The sequence below is a fragment of the Eublepharis macularius genome, chromosome 4 (genome assembly GCF_028583425.1).
Source record: "Eublepharis macularius isolate TG4126 chromosome 4, MPM_Emac_v1.0, whole genome shotgun sequence".
Classification (NCBI taxonomy): Eukaryota; Metazoa; Chordata; class Lepidosauria; order Squamata; family Eublepharidae; genus Eublepharis; species Eublepharis macularius.
This window is the reverse complement of record NC_072793.1, coordinates 165,446,107-165,464,982: the sequence shown is the minus strand read 5'-3', so window position 1 is coordinate 165,464,982 and position 18,876 is coordinate 165,446,107. Positions and strand designations below refer to the sequence as shown.

The 18,876-nt window shown below is 44.0% G+C and overlaps 1 protein-coding gene across 2 annotated transcripts in view; it reads right to left on the bottom strand.

Moving 5' to 3' along the window:
• Window positions 1–18,640, bottom strand: part of PBX2 (PBX homeobox 2) — a 37,510-nt gene extending 18,870 nt beyond the window's left edge. For both annotated transcript variants that reach the window (XM_054978979.1, XM_054978982.1), the window contains exons 1-2: window positions 18,210–18,640; window positions 15,656–15,729 (exon numbers count right to left, since the gene is read on the bottom strand). In XM_054978979.1, the coding sequence (XP_054834954.1) occupies window positions 15,656–15,729; window positions 18,210–18,415 (280 nt within the window). In that variant the 5' untranslated portion in view covers window positions 18,416–18,640. The remainder of the gene's footprint in view (window positions 1–15,655; window positions 15,730–18,209) is intronic.
• Between the last annotated feature and the right edge of the window lie 236 nt (window positions 18,641–18,876).

The following is an 18,876-nucleotide window of genomic DNA, read 5'->3' as shown; positions in this document are numbered from 1 at the left end:
ACAAGTGAAACAAAGACGTTTAAAAATTGTCAACATGCATGGAAGAAAGGACATAGTGCAGGTATAGTAGACTGGGTGGTTTAGAACCCTCTTAGAATTTCTGCGGGCCCAGAGAGGGGTTTTCCAATTCCTCCCATGGAGGCCTCTGATTCTTCTCCCACAGTACTGCTGGCGGTTCCCTTCCCCCTGAAACAGCATTGAGGAGGCTGGTTAGGAGCAGCAAATCAGAACCTCTAGAAATTCTAGGCAGGATACAAACCAGAGTTAAATTTAGTGCCAGACTGGATGGGAGGGCAGCAAGCCCATTTATATAAAACTAAGATTTGCCCCAGCTGTATATTAAAAAGGGGGGGGGTGAATCTAATTTTTAGATAAAAGAGGCACTCATGTGGAATGTGCTAAGCTCACACCTCCTGTAAATCTTAACTGTCCTGGCTGCATTTCTCTTTCTAAAATCGAGTCATCCCATCCTACAATCCCTTAGGGTTGGCAGTCCTAGGGAGTGGGGTGATGCAGGGGATCCACCGTTCCCTGCCTCTGCCCCCCCCCCCACAACTCACCTGGCTGGCGGGGAAGGGGGGTGCAGGGAACAGGCCCAGGAGGCAAAATGCCTCTTAGGTAAATCTGCAGTGGGCACACTCCCAGAGGGGTGTAACAACATCACTTCCACAAGTGATGTTATTGTGCTGGCCGCAGGAATGATCCCGCGTGCACTTAGCTTGGGACTAGGGATCCCAGGTCCCCTGGTGAGGGCAAGGGATTCCCCACTCCTACCCTCTGCCTCCCCATACCTGCCGGCGGGAGGAAAACGTGTGAACAGGCCTCCAGGGTATGCTCGTGCGCCTGTACAATGACATCACTTCCCAGAAGTGATGAGATCGTGCGGGAGCACGCCCTCTCTTCCACCAGGAGGGTAACAGGACCTGGCAACCTTACTTGAGGCTGACTTGGGGCCCAAACAGGCCAGCCCTGTGCAAAGCGCGGGAGCATTCCCGCAGCCAGCACAATGACATCACTCCGGAAGTGACATCATTGTATCAGCGCTGGGAGCGTGCACGCAAGGAAGGTCTTCCCAGTAAATGATGGGTCCCCCACCGCCGCAGGGATGGTAAGGGGACCTCACCACCCTATTCTCATTATATTAGGGTAGAATTGACTTTAAATTAAATAGTCTGTTATATCCATGGGAGACCTAGGTTTAAGTCACACTGCTCAGCCATGAGGCTCACTGGATGGCCTTGACAAGTTGAACTATCCTTCCTCTGTTGAGAGGGTAAGACTATATCCATTCTCCTGATTTTTTTCTGAAAGAAGGGTGGCAAAGCCATATGATAGTAAGTAAACAAACTGGGGAGTCACAGGGAGAAAGAAACAGAGTTTCAAATTAGTCACACCAAAACAAGTAGTACATTAAAGGAAGAACTTGCAACAGAGACCAACACCCTTCCCAACAATTTCTTCCTAACTACAGTGTTAAAAACAGAAGCCAACTATTCATAAAAATGCTATGGATTCCCATGTCTATCACATTTTTATCCCACTCTTTCTCAGAGAGGTATATATGGTTCTGTCCAATGTTCCCTCTAAGCTTTGCAGTGTTGTGAGCTAAAAAATCTACTTTGTGAGCCGAAACAACAACTTTCATTAAAGTTTTGCTCCATCCCTATAGGGCCCACCTGCTGATGCTGGCTAAGTGGGAGGGCGGGGCCGCCTGAGGGTTAGTATCTGTGAGCTACATCTGAGAAGCTGTGAGCGGAGGAGTCAGAATCTGTGAGCGATTGCTCACGTGCTCACATTAGCGGGAACACTGGTTCTGTCTTCTCTACTTTATCCTGAAAGACAATGTCAGGCCCAAGATAAGCTTCATGGCAGAGTGGGGATTTGAACTCAGGTCTCCCTAGTCTAACACCATACAATACTGCAACGACTGTGTAATTTTAACATAGCAGAGCAGCCTTATATAACAATGTCATAACTAGGGTTTATCTTTTCCTGTACTATGTATTGTCGAAGGCTTTCACGGCCGGAGAACGATGGTTGTTGTGGGTTTTCCGGGCTGTATTGCCATGGTCTTGGCAATACAGCCCGGTCTTTTCCTGTACTATTCACCCTGATTAATAGCTACTTTCTAATGTCTCAAGCATCTTTTAACAGGATAAACCTGGGATTAACCTGATGACCTTAAATATACAAAGCGTTTGTGCTACTATCACTACATCAAATTGTAAAGCGGATGCCTCCACATGAATAATAAGCCACACAAAACAAGACCACCCACAGGCCAGGAAGGAGTCTACCTATTTGGGGGGGGGGGGGCTCCACAGGTATGCAGAACAATAAGACTTTCCAAATTAACCAAAAGAATAAAAACCTTTAAAAACCACATGAAAGGAAAGAATGCTGAGGAGAGCTATCAGATAAAAGGGAAAAATGAGAGGGGAAAGATTGCTCAACTCCATGAAAACTTATTGAATATTGCAGGGGGGTGGGATTTCCAAATGGCTCTCTTCTTCTGCAGTTCCTCATACAACCACCTCTTGAATTTCAAAGTCGCTCCACTACACTGGCCTTTTAGACAGTTTCTGAGCTGACACTTAAGAACCACATTAGATGTGGGAGGGAGCAGCTCTGTTTTTCACATATCTGATCCAAATGAGGAAGCTTATGAGAGAGAAAGATGTGAACCCTCTCCAGTCTTTCCCTGTGTCACTCACCTTTCCGTTCTCCATCACTTCAAACACTTTTCTCAGCGGAAAGTGAGCTGGGGAGGCAAAGGCCTGAAGGGATATGAAAAACCAAGATGCGAAGAACCCCATCGAGTCTAGACTGGCCCTAGTTTTGGAATGTGTCACTTCTGAATGCCGCTCATTAACCTGGGAAACAATTCTGCATTACGGCATGTCATGCCTCAGACAGTTGCTTGCATTGTTTTCCAATTCTGCAATCTTAATCCTGTGGCCGTTGTCAGTTGGATGTCTCATGCCCTCTAACTGAATTGTTTTCTATAGTTTGTAATCCTCTACTCTCAGTGAGAAAGGCAGGTTATCAATGAAGTACAGCTTTGCATCTGAATCACAGCTAGGGCTGCCCCCCCCCATCCCACAACACTTCCGTTCATCCAACAGAAACTGAGCACCTGACGCTTTACCCCTAGCTAAACGCCAGGAAAAGCCTCCCCAACAAATTTCACTGCGCAAGCTGTTACCAAAGGCAGAGGAGCAGGGCCAATGAAGAGTAGGTGGCACCTGTACTGCAACAGGGAACAACGAAAGCTGCGTAAGGGTTTGCTTGCGAAAACAGCCAGGCTCCTAATCCCTCTGCAGGCGTGCCCATTCTCAAGATTTCTTGGCGGGGAGCCATTAAGCAGACTCAAAATTGGCTTGAATTTGTGGCATCGACATTGCCTGATACACACACATAGCCCCCGGCAGTCATTTGTTCCTTTGTGCGCATTAAGATTATCAGAGGAGACCACAACAGAGTTGCCAGATCTCACTACTTTCAGAGTATAGGCCTCTTTCTCAGGGCCTTAGGATGACGGGAAAGAAATGTGGGGAATGAGGGCGGATGCTGAAGAAGGGAAAGGGCCTAGTAAAAAAACGTTCGGTCCCTTTGGGTTTAAAAGTGAGGAAATGGGCAGCTCAAGTTTTTCATGATAGGCAAACAATAGTTTTTTTAACCTGAAACACACCCAGGGAGCCTCACTGGGGAAAGCTGCATAGAAGCGCACACACACTTCCACCCTGCGACAACAGGCAGGCCTTGTACACACAGGTGAATTGGGGCTTGTACAGACATCCCAAGCCTCTTGCAAGGAATCAAAGAGATGATTGCAAACATTTGGTTCAGGCCTCCAAAACAAGTGACAAGTACCTGGTCACTTACAATAAAATAATAAACAAAAATACTTCCTGGAGAATAGGTAGGGAAGCTTTCATACTCTGGAAGAGGGATTGTACTCCCCCGCCCCTTCAGAAACTAAATTTTTTAACAAACGTTCAGCAGAGACACGTGCCAGGTTGGTGGAATAGTAAACATTTTAGGAGACTAGTGAAATAGCCAAAGCTGTTTATCTGTTTACAGGAGGACTGTGTTAGAATGACTAGACTACTAGAGCTGCTTCCACACAAGGGGATGAAAACATGTTCTTGGCATGGCAGCAAGAGGGGTGGGAGTAGTTGGGAAGAGGGCTACTACCATCGCTCCTTCCCCGCCACTTTTCTCCATCATAGATGATTTCAGACCTCCCTCCCTGCAGTCCAGAGGTATGCTGTAATGTCACAGCATGGCTCACCCAGGCATGGAAAGAAAGCCCTTAAAAGGCTGCTAAGGGGAGGAGGAAATATAGAACTTGAAGACGGTGTTTAGCTCCAGCCCCTCCCCATTGAGTTTGCAGATATGGACTCACGGACACTCTACCCACAGCCAACCCATATTTTGTCCTCTGAGCTGGATTAAAAATAGGTTTCTTTTTATTTCAGTCCAACAGAGAAAAATATAGGAGCCAGACAAGTCTTGGGTATGACATCCGTCTGGATACTCCCAAATATTATAGGGGCTTTTCAATACCCATGTGGAGAAAAATTATTATGTGGATGGAGCTGAAATCCCCTTTTTCATTCCTAACCTGCTTGTTTCTATCTGGACAATCCTGTAAAACTCCTGAATTATACACATAAACACACCCACCAAATTATAGAGCTGCAGGAGCTCTTGGCGATAACAATATAAAAGAGGTGCTGATTTAGTAGGCCTCATTTGTATTTTTGTAATTTGTACTTTTGCCACAGTCAAATCTCCTCAGAGACGTTATTTTTACATTTCACTAGGGGAAGATAAGAGACTTTAGCAGGTGGGGTGTGTGTACGTGCTGAGGTGTAATTCAAAAAGTTCCTGATTCCTCCTCTTGGATACGTTCAAAGTTATATTGCAACTCTCCCTGCCCCCCGAACACCCCAAAACCACACAGCCCAAAAACCCACCAACAAAACTCCAACAACAGTACACTTTAACAGCCTCTGCTTGGCATCCGTAATATCTTCTTGATTACAATGCAGTTCTTCTAATGAGCTGGTATTTTTAAAAATATATTTATAAGATGCAACATACAAATATATTATTACAATTTCCAACTTCTTTAATGAGCTGGTATTTTTGATGACTATGTTTAGGCTTATGTTTTTAAAATTGCTATTAGATAGTTTACTATTCTTAAACTCCATTTTTATCAAAACTGTTTTTTATGATGAAAAGGTAAGGTAGCAACTTGGAGGGGGGGAATACATCACAAGAGCAGAGTTATCAACTTAGCACAATCACTCACCCCTTTTTTTTAAGGAAAAGGATTTTGGCATGCTTTTCTAGTACAGAGGCCCATCTCATTGTTAGTAACACGGGTAGCCAACCTGCTGGGATATGGAGAGCAACAATGGCACAGGCAGTGGGGGAGTGGGGCTGAGGTAGGGTTGCCAACAAAGTGGGAGTGTTCAGGGCAGAGACATTGGGTGTGTGAAACATCAGTGGTGCTGCTACATCAGTTTCAGGTAAAACAAAGGGTAGCTCTAGGAATGGCCAGAAACTCTATGGTAGAACTCCATGGTCACTGATGTTGCTTTTTTAAAAAAAAATCACAATGCGATTCTCCACCAAGGAAAAGAGCGGGGGGGGGGGGGTTCTCTCTCTCCCTCTCTCTCATGTAAAAATCTGACCTAGATTTCCTGCCTCCTGCCCACGAGCTCCTGGAAGAAAACCCAAGTGGAGGCTTTTTGCAAGAAACAGAGAGAATCCCCACCATCACTCTTCCCCCCAAAGAGAATCTCAAGGAGCAGCTGTTCTTTGTAAGACTACCTTACTCAGGAAACCTTACAGTACTTGAGACGCACCCCGGCATCTCATGTAGTTTCCCTCTGAGTCTCTCTGGAGAAAGAGTTCCAGAGTTTTGGTGCCATGACCAAGAAGGTCCTCTCCCTCCCACCTAATCTCAGAAGGGGCATCTGAAATAGGGCCTCAGAAAATGATTGTAGTGGTCAGATAAATTCACAAGGGAGCAGGGGTTAATTGGTGGGAGAAGACTAATAGTTGCATTCAGACATCATGATTAACCTTGGTTTATTTCAACCATGGTTTGTGCAGCAAACTCCACTTAGTCTAGCCAGGTATATGTAACAACTCCTGATTTAGGAGTATTCCACATTTGGACTGCTTCTCGGCCTCCAGGGAAGATATCTTTCCCTATACTGTCATCTATGTGTGACTGCATTAATTCCTGGGTTCAATTCAAGGGATTGGCTCATACAAAGCCCTTCATGGCTTAGAAGCCATATATGTAAAGGACCACCTCCCTCCATAAGTCTTGCTGCCGCAGTTCCACTCTTCTGATCAAAGCCTTCTGAAAGTACAACCCTGCAAGGAGGTAGGATCAACAGTTGCCTGCACCCAAACATTTTCTGCGTGGCCCTAAGGTTGCCTGCTTATGTGGAATAGTGGGAAACTTCCCACCACTACTTCATGGTCTCTGCCACTGTTTAAATGAGCAGCAAAAGGAAAATGGGGGGCAGAGAAGTTGATCATTGTCAGGACATCATTTCGGGGTTTCTCCAAAGAGTTTTGGGGACTCCCTAGAATGTTGTGACATCAATTGATGATAGGGTTGTCAGGCCAAACATGGCAAAAGGTGGGAAGGCTGGAGGCAGGGAAATGGGGGTGGGGGTTCATGCAACATCAGTGAAGTTGCTACTTCACTTCCAGGTACAAGCCAGAAGTGACAAAGGGTAGTTCTAGGAATTGCCAGAAACTTTATGGTCATCATATGTTTCTGATGATTCCTAGAGCTACCCTTTATCACTTTTGGTTTGTACCCAGAAGTGGTGTAGCAACGTCACTGTTTATTTTATTTTTCTCCCAGGCAACAAAGCTTAACAGTGGGAAGCCTCCTGCTATTGTGCGATGCATGGCAAGCCTATCTGATGTTTCCCTTCTCTGTGCCCTGCCCCCAAAAGCTCCCAAGGGTTGAGGGCAGAGGCCTGGCCCCCTGGTGTAATGGCCAGAAAGGTCAAGAAGGCTCTCATGGTTCTATTGTTCCACCAAATGTGTAAAACAAAATTGTTTAGGAGAGTGTTTTTATAAAGGGAACACGGTACTACTAAAATGAAATCTGTCAGGAGTGCACTTTCATAATGAGAACAAGGTGTAGTTTGTGGCACTGTTACCTGGTAATATATATAATTACCTTATTAGTACAGAATTGTTTTTCTAATTTTTAACCCAGATGTTACAATGTTTTATAGTATATCTTTTACTGTTTTTCTTTATTGCATTGTTTTTCTAAATTTGTAATCCATCTTGAGTCTCAAGGAGATAGGCCGATTATATGTAAATAAATAAAAACTCAACAACTGGAGGATTATAAATTCAGAAATGGCAACAAATCACAATTTGTACAAACTACAGTTTAAGAAACACGCTACAAATCCTATTCTGAAATCCAGTTTGGCAGCAACCAACAAATTGTATCCATCTACAACAACTAACCAGGGTTTAATTAAGCCCTGGTTTGCCAGGATGGATAAATGCAGTCCTTTGCGTAAAATTAGGTCTCTGGCCAAAGATAAAGATATATTTGCATGTGGTTTGAAAAACTAGGGAGGGTGGAAAAACGGAGAGAGAAGGCCCTTCCTGTTCTGGTGGTGCCCTTTATTCTGAATCTCATTCAGCAGCAGCCTTAATCACCATTTGTCTTCCCAGATAAAAAGGCTGTATGCTATTTCTGAAATGAGCTCCCTCCAGGGTTTTCCTGGCAAATCTCCAGGGGAAGAGAGAGTTTCATAAATGCTGAGCAGCCAACAAGGACGCCTCTCTACATGTCTGGGCTTTGGGCCGCCAACCAGCCAGAATTTCATCCTCCTGGCCAGTTGCTAGAAGAGAAGAATGTCAAACCAGGAAAAGGGGGAGAAATGTTTCCATTATTTATTTCCCCGTTTTCAGAAAAATGGGATTTCAGAGCTCTCTGCACACACTTCGAGGGATTTTGCCTTTACAGCAATTTGGATGAAAAGCTACATTTAATCCCACCCTACACATGCACAGTGGCAACTATATTCTTTTGTTTTTTAAAAGATAAACTGGTTCCATTCACAAAGGCAAGGCACACTGCACATGTTCAGATAACACTTGCTTCTTTGCTCAACAATCTTTTGTTCACCTTTGGTGTTTTACTTTGTACATTCTCATAGGCTCTCATCTCAAGGTACCAGTATTTTTCAGTACCTCTGTTGGCAACTCTCTTTTTATAGTGTTATGAAAAGTGTGTTTTAAAGGCAATCTTTGGGACCACCATGGGACAAGAGAAGAGTCTCATCCATTTCAACTGCAGGTCTACATTAAAAATTTAAACCTGTTTCTAGTCTGATTTATTGCCTTGGAGCCTGATCGCAGAACCCTAGGAACTATTGTTCAGTGCAAAGAGGCTAAAAATGTCTGCCAGAAAGTTGTAATCACATTCACGAAACTACAGTTCCCAGAAATGTATGGGAGGAAAGCCATATGACTGCCAGGTTCTAAAAGATCAGCAGTTCTCAATGGTCTCAGACCTTTTCCAATACCAGTGTGGGTTTAGTGGTAAGACTGTCTGAGAGGATCTAGGAGGCCCAGGTTTGAATCTCCACTCTGTTGTGGAAGCTCGATGTCAAACACACACTTTTAGCCTAACCTACCTCACATGAGAGTCAGTTTGGTGTAGTGGTTAAGAGCGCAGGACTCTAATCTGGAGAGCTGGGTTTGATTCCCCACTCCTCCACTTGAAGCCAGCTAGGTAACCTTGGGCTAGTAACAGTTCTCTGGAGCTCTCTCAGCCCCACCCACCTCACAGGGTGTTTTGTTGTGGGGATAATAATGGCATACTTTGTAAACCACTCTGAGTGGGCATTAAGTTGTCCTGAAGGGCGGTATATAAATCTGTTGCTGTTGTTGTTATGATCCAGAGGAGTTAGCTGTGTTAGTCTGTAGTAGCAAAATAGTAAAGAGTCCAGTGGCACCTAGAGTCCAGTAGGTGCTACTGGACTCTTTACTATTTTGTTACCGCACATGGTGGTTGTTAGGATATAATGGAGGAGGGGAGAATGATGTGAGTCACTTTGGGTCCCCACTGGGGGGGCGGGGAAGATATAAATGAAGTAAATAATGAAATGCTCTAACTGAAGTTGCGAGGGATTTGACATGGGACTCTTGCCAGGCAAAGCATGGTCTCTACCATCAACCCTAGGGTTGCCAGCTCCAAGTTGGGAAATTCCTGGAGATCTGGGGGGCGAAACCTGGAGAAACCAGGAGAAAGTGGGGTTTGGGGAAAGCAAGGACCTTGGCATGGCATAAGTCCATAGAGTCCACCTCCCAAAGTAGCCGTTTTCTTCAGGGGAACTGATCTTTGTGGCCTGGAGACCACTTGAAATTCCGGGAGATCTCCAGCCTCTACCTGGAGGCTGGCAACCCTAATCAACCTACATACTCCCAAAGGAACTGGTCTCAGGCAAAGAGAGATCTTTCCCCAACACCTTGTCACTGAAGGGGCAAACTGTATGAGACACCAGAACAGCTGTGATTGGATCAGGGGTCAGCCTTTTATTATTAAAGAGCCAAAATTCAGAGCAAGAGATCTGTATAAGACCGTCTATATGTGTACCAGAAAATATACAATTTAGCATGACTGATAAGACCAATTTTTGCAGTCTGTGACTAGTTGCTGCAATCCTTTCATAGGAAGGAGCACACACATAAGGTCTCACAATAATAAATATACACAGCAGCACCTTGCACAATAATTTCAGTGCACTGGCATAAACATGTGCATTGTTCACATTTGGATTACGGGCAATTGTTCATTTCTACCATTTCCCTGTCTGCAAAGGATCTCTAAGAAACCTTTTAGTTTACTCCTTTACCGACCTACCTGACCACTACAGTCATTTTCTGAAGCCTTGCTTTGAGTACCCTACCTTCTGAGATCGAGCAAGTGACAACTAGGGATAGAGCCTTCTCGGCTGTGGCACCAGAACTCCGGAGCTCTCTCTCCAAGTAGACTCGCCTGTCCCCATCTTTTGCTCTTTTGTCAGCCAGTGAAGAATTTTTTGTTTTGTCTGATGTTCCCCCAGTGATCCGTCCTTCCTGCCCTATGTTTTAATTGCTGTTCTTATGTTTTTGTACATGTATTTTAGCTTTAGTTATAACAGTGTGTTTTTGTATGGTTTTAATTGTTTTTGAGTTTTTATTATCTATGTTTTTAGTCTCTAAACTGCCTTGGTGGCACAGACTAGGGCAGAAAAGCAGAGTATACATTTTTGTAAATTAATTAAATAAAAGTCCTTTGGCCCCACAACAATTCTTTGCCTGCCATTCCTTTCATCTCCTATACTCCTTAACTTAAAATTTTCATTTTTTTAAAAAGCCGTATTTAGCTATAGGTTGCAGAAACCTGCTTTAAATAAAGGTACTGGGGAACTTCTGCATAAAATTGGGCTTTGATTAAATTGCTGAAGTGTCTTTGTCAATGCGTGAACAGTTCTACAGGAGAAAATGGCAGCTTTGGATAGTGGACTCTATAGCATCACATCGCTACTGAGCTCTTCCCTCCGCCCCCAAATTTCAACAAATTTTTCAACCTGGAGTTGGCAACCGTAGATAGGGGTTGTATTGGAGGCTCACATACCTTGATCCTCACTCCCTTGATATCTATCCAATGCAAAGAGAAGTGTGCAAACTTAGTAACATTATGGACATTAGTTTAATTAATTCAGCATCTCTGAGAAGGAAATTTGGATGGATAGAATCATAGAATCATAGAGTTGGAAGGGGCCATACAGACCATCTAGTCCAAGGATAGGAATGTACAGGGGTGGGGGAGTTTTCTGTTTGCTTGCTTCTGTGTTTCTAAGGAAGAGCACACACTGCCCTGGATACGGGGAATGAAGATTCTCTTTCAGATGTAAGGGTGGGGCCAGGGTATAAGTCTCCCTGCAGGCACCAGGTAAGGTAGGGCAAAAATGCAAATAAATAAATACAACAATTGTATGTGCAACAACATGCAGGCTTGTGATGGCCAGGGAGCTGGGAAATACTAAATAACATGACTTTACACGCTCACACAGCACAGAGAAAGCACAGGAACAACGTCTGTTCGAGCAAACCAATCTATGGTATTAACAACATGCCGCTTGTACAACTTTTTTAAAGTTTAAAATTTTTAGCATTCTCAAAATGGATGGCAGCAAAACACAAACCAACCGAACAACAGCAATATCTATACTTATTTTATTTAAAATGATTTATCCTACCTTTCCACCCAATTTGGGTCCTCAAATCATATTATATATCGTGATCCTTAAAAGATAGAAATCAAACCTACAGGAGGGCAGCAAAAAGGGAAACCAGAACAGTACCACCAGCACAAAAAGCCTAGCCCGTCAGAAAAACATTCACTGGCCTTCCAAGGCCTATTTTTGGCCATCATCTCAGCAGACCTAAGGCAGCCCCGCAGGTCCTTCAAGGTAAGAGATGATCAGCGGTGGTTGCCATTGCCTGCCTCTGCATAGCAAACCTGGCTTTCTGGTGAAGTCTCCCTTCCAAATACTGACCAGGGCCAATCATTTCTGAGATCTGACAAGATCAGGTTATGTTGACCGCTCACTGATCTTCTTAGACCCAGCTCATTAGAAAAGAGTTCACTGGCCTTCTAAAACGTCCAAAGTTGAGGATCTGATAGGTTTCACTTGGGAAGGAATTCTACAAGGTGGGAACCATCACCCGGAATGCAATGTTCCTATGGGGGTATAGCTTGGCCTCCATGAAGTTGGATGGGACCCACAGTAGACTCCCACTATGTTAATTCTTGGAGGACAGGGCTGGTTTTACAAGACAGAAGTCATTCTCTCATATTTCTCAACTCCATGAAATTTAGGGCTTCAATAGCCAAGAACATCATGTTGAATGTGGTAAAAAACACAACCGGGGATCCAAGGAATTCTTGTAAAACTAATATACTCCCTGCATATGTCCCTAGAAATCAGCCGAACTACCACATTCAGGAACATCTATATTTTCCAGACTTTCTTCAAGGGCAACTCCATACACAGTACATTATAGTAGTCAAGTCACCAAGAAATGAATACCTGTCACAAGGTCTTTGCTGTACCGTAAGGGGTAAGGTTGACATAGCAGCTGAAAGTGATAAAACACACACCCCTGGCCACAATTGCTACCAAACTAACTGCTGGAACACATCCAAGCCATGAAACAGTTGCAAGCAGTTGGTCCCTGTCCACACTTTTTCCCTAGTTTCTTTTGGGTTCACACCATGAGGAACACTGCTCTGAGTTTCTTCACTTTCAACCAAACCATTCACAGTGCAATCCTATGTAGTGTTGCTCCAGTCTACATCCATTGATTTCAATGGAATGCAGATTGCAGTAACTGTGCATAGGACTACCCTGCCAGAGACCTAACCTGGATCGGACAAAAATTAGGAAGACAGTTGAGTGTCATCAGCATATCAGTGACAGCTCACCCCAAATCTTGGAGGATTTCTTCCAGCAGATTTCACATAGATGCTAACCAGCATGAGAGAGAATGGAAATTTGTGATTCCCTAATTGCCAAAGAGTCTTTTAGAGTCTCTAATTTAATTTAATCTAATTCAATTCCTTTGCAACACTTTCTAAAATCTGCATGCAAAACAAGAGTGCAAGCACCTAAACAGAGAGCTAACTCCCCCAGGTGATCCGGAAAGATACCATCGTTGATAATATGCAAGTCCCAAAGAGAACCAAGAGCAACACACCCCTTCTCTCTCTCTTTCTGTGTAAATATCTTTCACTATGGTGACCAAAACAGTGTCACTCCCAAAGCTTGGATGGAATCTAGATTGAATTAGGTTTAGAAATCACATTTCATCTAGAAGAACCTGGAGCTGCCCAGCCACAATCTGCTCCACCAACCTGGCTAAGAAGGTGATACTGGAAACTGGCCCACAAAACTTGAAGAGATCCGAGACGGGGCTTATTCAATAGAGATTGGACCATCACTTACTTTGATGCTGCTAGAAATTCTCTTTCCTCAAGGAAGCACTCACCGTCCCTTGGATACTGGGCACCATTTGCTCCCATTCAACACCAACAAGTTCACCGAGATGTGCAAAGATGCCCAGGACATGAAAAAGTCCAAGAAAGTCCATACTCTAAGGTCTCAGCGACAGCAAGTCATCCATTAAAACCTTATAAAAGTTGATATTTCACTTACAACATCTGATTTAAGAGACGAGTCCCAAGTCAGAACAGATGTAAACAATTTTATCTACAAAAAAAAATCACAACTTATGCACAAATGCCATTTAGGCACGTACCACGTACACATATGTGAAAACTTGGACTGGAAATAAAATGAAAGCTATGTTTGACAGACGGCTGCTTCATATATGGCAGAACAGGCCTTCCTTATAGAATATATGACACTTGGGTGGACATTAACTTATGACACCACACCCTCACACACATGGGCTTTTTTGCTGTGGGTTCCCCACGACTTGTTCACTACATATAAACATGGCAAAAAAAAATGCATGTGAAATGTTTACATGTGATAAATATCTACATTTAGGAGGTTTCCTCCTTGGAAGATCCTTTTTGTAACATGCAAAGTAGACTTCCATTTAGACCCCTGGAAATCAGGCATATTATGGAGTTGTTATTTTTCAGCATGGTCTTTTAGTGGGTGGAGGGAAGGCAGCATGATATGGTTCAATCTCGTCCGATCTCGGAAGCTAAGCTCAGTTGGTACTTGGATGCGGAGACCACCAAGAAAGATTCTGCAGGGGAAGGTAATGGCAAACCACCTCTGCTTCTCACTTTCCTTGAAAGCCCCTTGCTGGGGTTGCCATAAGTCTGTTGCAAATTGACGGCACTTTACACACACCCACTTTTAGTGGATAAAAAAGTCATGCGCGTTGTCCAAGCTGTGTTTAAAATCACACGCCCCCTCTTTTTGTGATTGTTTTCTACACTCTGTATACTATAAATACAGTCGCCACCAAGGGCTCTGTGGGACCTGAAAAATTAACACAGTTATTGTGGTAACAGGAAGCCTGTATGAAAGATATCTTAAACAGCCACCTGCATCCATATACAGAGAAGAAAGGAGGCAGAAGCAAACATATATAAACGATGGGGCCTAAAGACTATGAAAAGCATGAGACTCTAGTGTGTTACATTCTAAAAATGCAAACCATACATGCAAGATAAAAATGGAACAGACCATTCCTAGCTAGTAGTCCCAAGCAAGAAAGATGGTATCCACTAACACACATGGAGAATTTACAGCAATAGACTCTTCAGTCTCAAGACCCACCTTTAATTCTATTATGTAACATGTAACCCATTGCTCATGTTTATCTATCTACCTTATTTCTCTCTTATACTTTTGCCTCCTCTCCCTCTCTTTTGGCTCCAAGAATAAAACAAACAAATTTAAAATAAGTACAACAATGCTTGTGCGATTCATCTTATATCAGGGTGTGACCCACCTCAAGAGTCCCAACTCACCAGTTGCAGACCAGTGAGTTATACGGTGTCTCTCGCAACACCCCTCATAGCCTTGCCAAGAAAACGTACAGTTCACACATGGGCCAGCTACAAATACATACATGATTTTACTTCTGCCCTGAGCAAGTTAAGCTTCCTAACTCCCCTTGACGTAAATGAGATTTTAGCAGTTTATGAAGCAATCCTAAACGGGTCTACTTGCAAGTAAGGCTTGCTCCCAGAAAAGTGTCCTTAAGATGGCAGCCTTAACTGTACCCAGGATTTGGCGCCTCAAAACAGCTGCACACCAGATATATGTGGCCTAAATTTGGCAGCTTAGACCATATGAACTTTTAACAACATCCCAAAAAAAAAAAGACCTGAGACTTGTACGCACTCTTCCTTTCCATTAATCCCTTTAGGCCCCATGGCTAGGGCGCTGCTGTTTCACTTTTTAATCCAGGCAGAATGCAAATTCAAGGAGCTAAAGAAATAGCAAATTTGCCATACACATACGCATATAACCACTGCTCTCTCTTTGCACAATCCACAGTGAGGATACTCCACAGTGAAGCCTACAACAACCAGCCGAGGAATACATCCCAAAACAAGAGGGGATTTTGGAAACAGTGTGAGGGAACAAGAGGCGGTGGAGATCATTTCGAAAGGGGGGGGTTGATTATTCTTGCAGACAAAAGATCCAGGTGCTACCAGAGACCTCTGGTGGCCTCCCTCCAAGTGGGGTAGCGCGAACACAAGCGAGAGGGGTCACGGCAATAAAATAAAAGCAGTGTGGAAAGAAAGAGAGAGAAGGAGGGTGAAGGGGCGAAGCAGCTACAAAGAAAACAGGGCAGGCAGAAAAAAGAAATTCCAGGCGCTTCAAGATGGCGCAGAGACGACAGGCCTCTGGCAAAACCTCTTGAGGAGAAACACCCGCTCTTCTCCCTCTCTCCTCTCCCTCAACTCTCCCAGTCCTCTTCCTTTCCCCTTCCTTTTCTATCCCCTTTTAAGTAATTTTCATCGTAATACATTGAAATATTGAAAGAAAGACAAGCCAAAAAAACAACCACCCCCCTCAAACCCCAGACCAAACAATACCTGTTTTTTCTTTGATTTCACAGAGTACGGTGAATAGGGCTGGTTTCATGCGATGGCAATTCAGAGCATGTTTCCTGCAGTTTAAACAGTGGAAGAGAGAATAGATAAAGCCAACAGTTTTCGGAAAGAGTTTCGAAGGGTGCAGTTTTTAAAAAAAGAGAAAATAAACAATTTATATCTGTTCCTACAATAGCTCCAAGGTCTCAGTCTAGAGAATAACTCAAGTTCCTTTTTATTCACTCATATAATGGAATATTCAATCCACATCCCATAATTCCCAGTATAATTCCAGTGTCTGGATGGACACGATTAAAAACCAACATTCCTTTCAGTTTCTTGAATGGCTTGTGAAAACAGCGGGGGAATGTACAAACTTTGTTCAAGTTAGGGAAAGTAGACAAAGAGGAGGTAATTTTTAAAAAAGGAATAGACTCTGTACACTTTGTTGGAATAAGCCCCATAAACCAACACAAAAAAATCAAAAGAATGTTTTCTCTCGTATTAACCTTTCTGATCTAAATGTTTTAACTTCAGCATAAAACAATTTTTAAAAAGATTTTTTCTGATTAACTAATTGTACTAATTAAGCAGTAAGATTCCCATTTTGGTTACACAACTCAGCCTTATTTTTAAACAACAGCCAAATTCAGAAAACACTGGATGCAGTTTTGCAGTCTAAAACCATCCCAAAATGGAATTAAAACTCTCAGCACAGGCAACAACTGACATATGAGCACACCTTTAAGTAAAACTGTCCCCAAATAGTTAATATTTCCAAGCTACAAAACAGAGCACCTAATTTACAGATCACCAAAAAAGGGCAATGCTTTTACACCCTTCCACATTGAAACACAACTTTCCAAGATCTGGCTGAAACACTGTACAGAGAGAGCCTCTTTTCTGTTTACAATCCCACAGCTTCCCCTGGCCACGGATTCATTACAAAACCTCTCCATATGCTCTGGCATCCAACTTAGAATTCACCTCACATTAGATTTAATGCACACAGCCACACAGGTCTCAGGAAAAAAAGACACCCTTGAGAAACTCTGACTTTCCAAAAATACACCTATATTTCTGACCAGCACTTCACAACAGGCACATTCTCTCTCTTACACACGGAAGTGACAATTCCTAAGTGGAAACACCTTCCAGGAAACTAAACAGGCCTTTTGATACAAACCACAGTTCTGTCTAATAAACCCGCACATAACAGCCTCAAAATTCTTACACGCCAAAACCACACAGACAAAATACCTACTCTTGAAAACAAGTATCCACAAACAAGACTGTTGAGGAAAGATCCTCCTCCATCAATGTAAAAATGAAAGAAATAGTTGAACTCCTCCCCCCACAAAACTGTACAAAGATGCTAAAAAATCCACAACATCAACATCAGATTGGTGATGCACACTCCGCCCTGTCCCCTTTCTCCCAATTTATATATATATATGTAGAATATTCGCTAGTCACCAAATATTACTAATATATAAGCCAATCACCAAATATTATTACCAATACTCTGTAATTTGATCGTGTTTGGGGTTTCTGGGTACCCCTGAAACACAAGTGGGTGAGAAAGCAGAGCATGCTAGTGGCCAGTGAGACTTCTAAATTTTCTGGAAGAGAAGTGAGGTCCAGAGGTTTAAGCAAAACATGTGAGAATTAGGAATAAGTGGGAGATACCAGTTTAGGAAGAAATACCCAGAATTCCAGGCCCTCTCTCTCAAACTGTTAATAGTTATATTACAGGGGCCCATTACATGCTGGTTATCCCCTTCCCCACTAATTTCTTACCCCCAAATCATCAATCTGTTTTACATATATGCCTGCACACCCCACATTAGTCAGTAACTCCAAAGAAAACTTTTATCGCCTGTATTCAGACAGTGCCCAAATCGCTCTATTTTTTTTAAATCCCCGATCAAACAGGCCCTTAATAGCCCTATATACCAATCAATACTTTATCTCCCCCAAAGTGAATCACAGTCCCTAATTAGGAATAACTCCCATGTATCTCTCTTTTCTTCTAAGAAACAAAACTCAAACTTTAATACTTGCTCTTCTGTATCCAGGCCTTTGGCTCTCCTTTTAAGTCTCCACCAAAGTTCCCCCACAAGTTATCCCACTCTCAGTCCAGTCCCACTTTTGCCACGGGGGGAACCCCTTTATTTCCCCCTCACACTTGATTTTTGGATTCCACCAAACACCCTGAAATATGGTGCCAAGATTCGAGACTTTTAAGGATACCCCACTCGATGTACCTACTTGGTCCACAGCGCTTATCTTCCTTAGTTCATTCCACACCAACTCTCAATTTCCAACTCGCCCCCAGCTTGGCATCCCAGCAACCCCCAATATACCACATTGTAAAATCCGAAACCCCATTCAACGTCCCCCATGCCACCCCGATTCCAAATCCGTCAACTAAGCCCTACTTTGCCAATTGTTCTCCCCCACCTGCCCCACGCACACACAAAGGGAAACCCTCCGACCCAACTTTCCAACCACCCACAAAGCCCAGGCCATCCAAGAACGGAAAAGGGTAACCAACTTTGCCTGCGCTTCGTCCAAGCTTTGGTCGGTGATGGTCATGATCTGCTGGAGGATATCGCCGATGTCTTGTTTCCGGGGCTCTCCGTTATCCGAGGGGGGCTCGTGGAGAGAGTGGGGGGTCATGGTCTGGACTCCTTGGACCGGGGGGTGGCCCGTGAGCCCCACTGCCCCCCGAGCTTGGATCAGCCTCCCTTGGTCATCCATTCTTGGCAAAGCACCAGGCAAATTGTTCACACGCGGCACACACACGCACACACAAAAAGACGTATATCCTATGTTGGCAGCGAGCGCGACGCAAGGGCGACGTGGAAGAAAGACTCGGTCCTATTCCATCTTGGATGTTCGCTCCCACGGCCCCTTCCTTGGAGACTTTGGGGCTGGGAAAATGGAGTCCCACACAAGGGCTGGAGGAGGAGGAGGAGGAGCTGGAAAGGGGGAGGGAGGGAAGGAAAAAGGAGGAGAAGAGATCGGCTTCTCTGCTGCTGGCTGCCGGGCGCTTGCTTGCTTGCTTGCTCGCTGTCGCTCCCCACCTCCCTTCCTCTTCCTAAGCCTTGCCTGATACATGGGGCCGTGGACTCTCTCCCCATATAACTGCTGCCCTCAGCTGGTTCACTGGAGGAAAAGCCACCTGAAAAAGGGAGGCGGGGGAAGGCAAGGATGGCGAA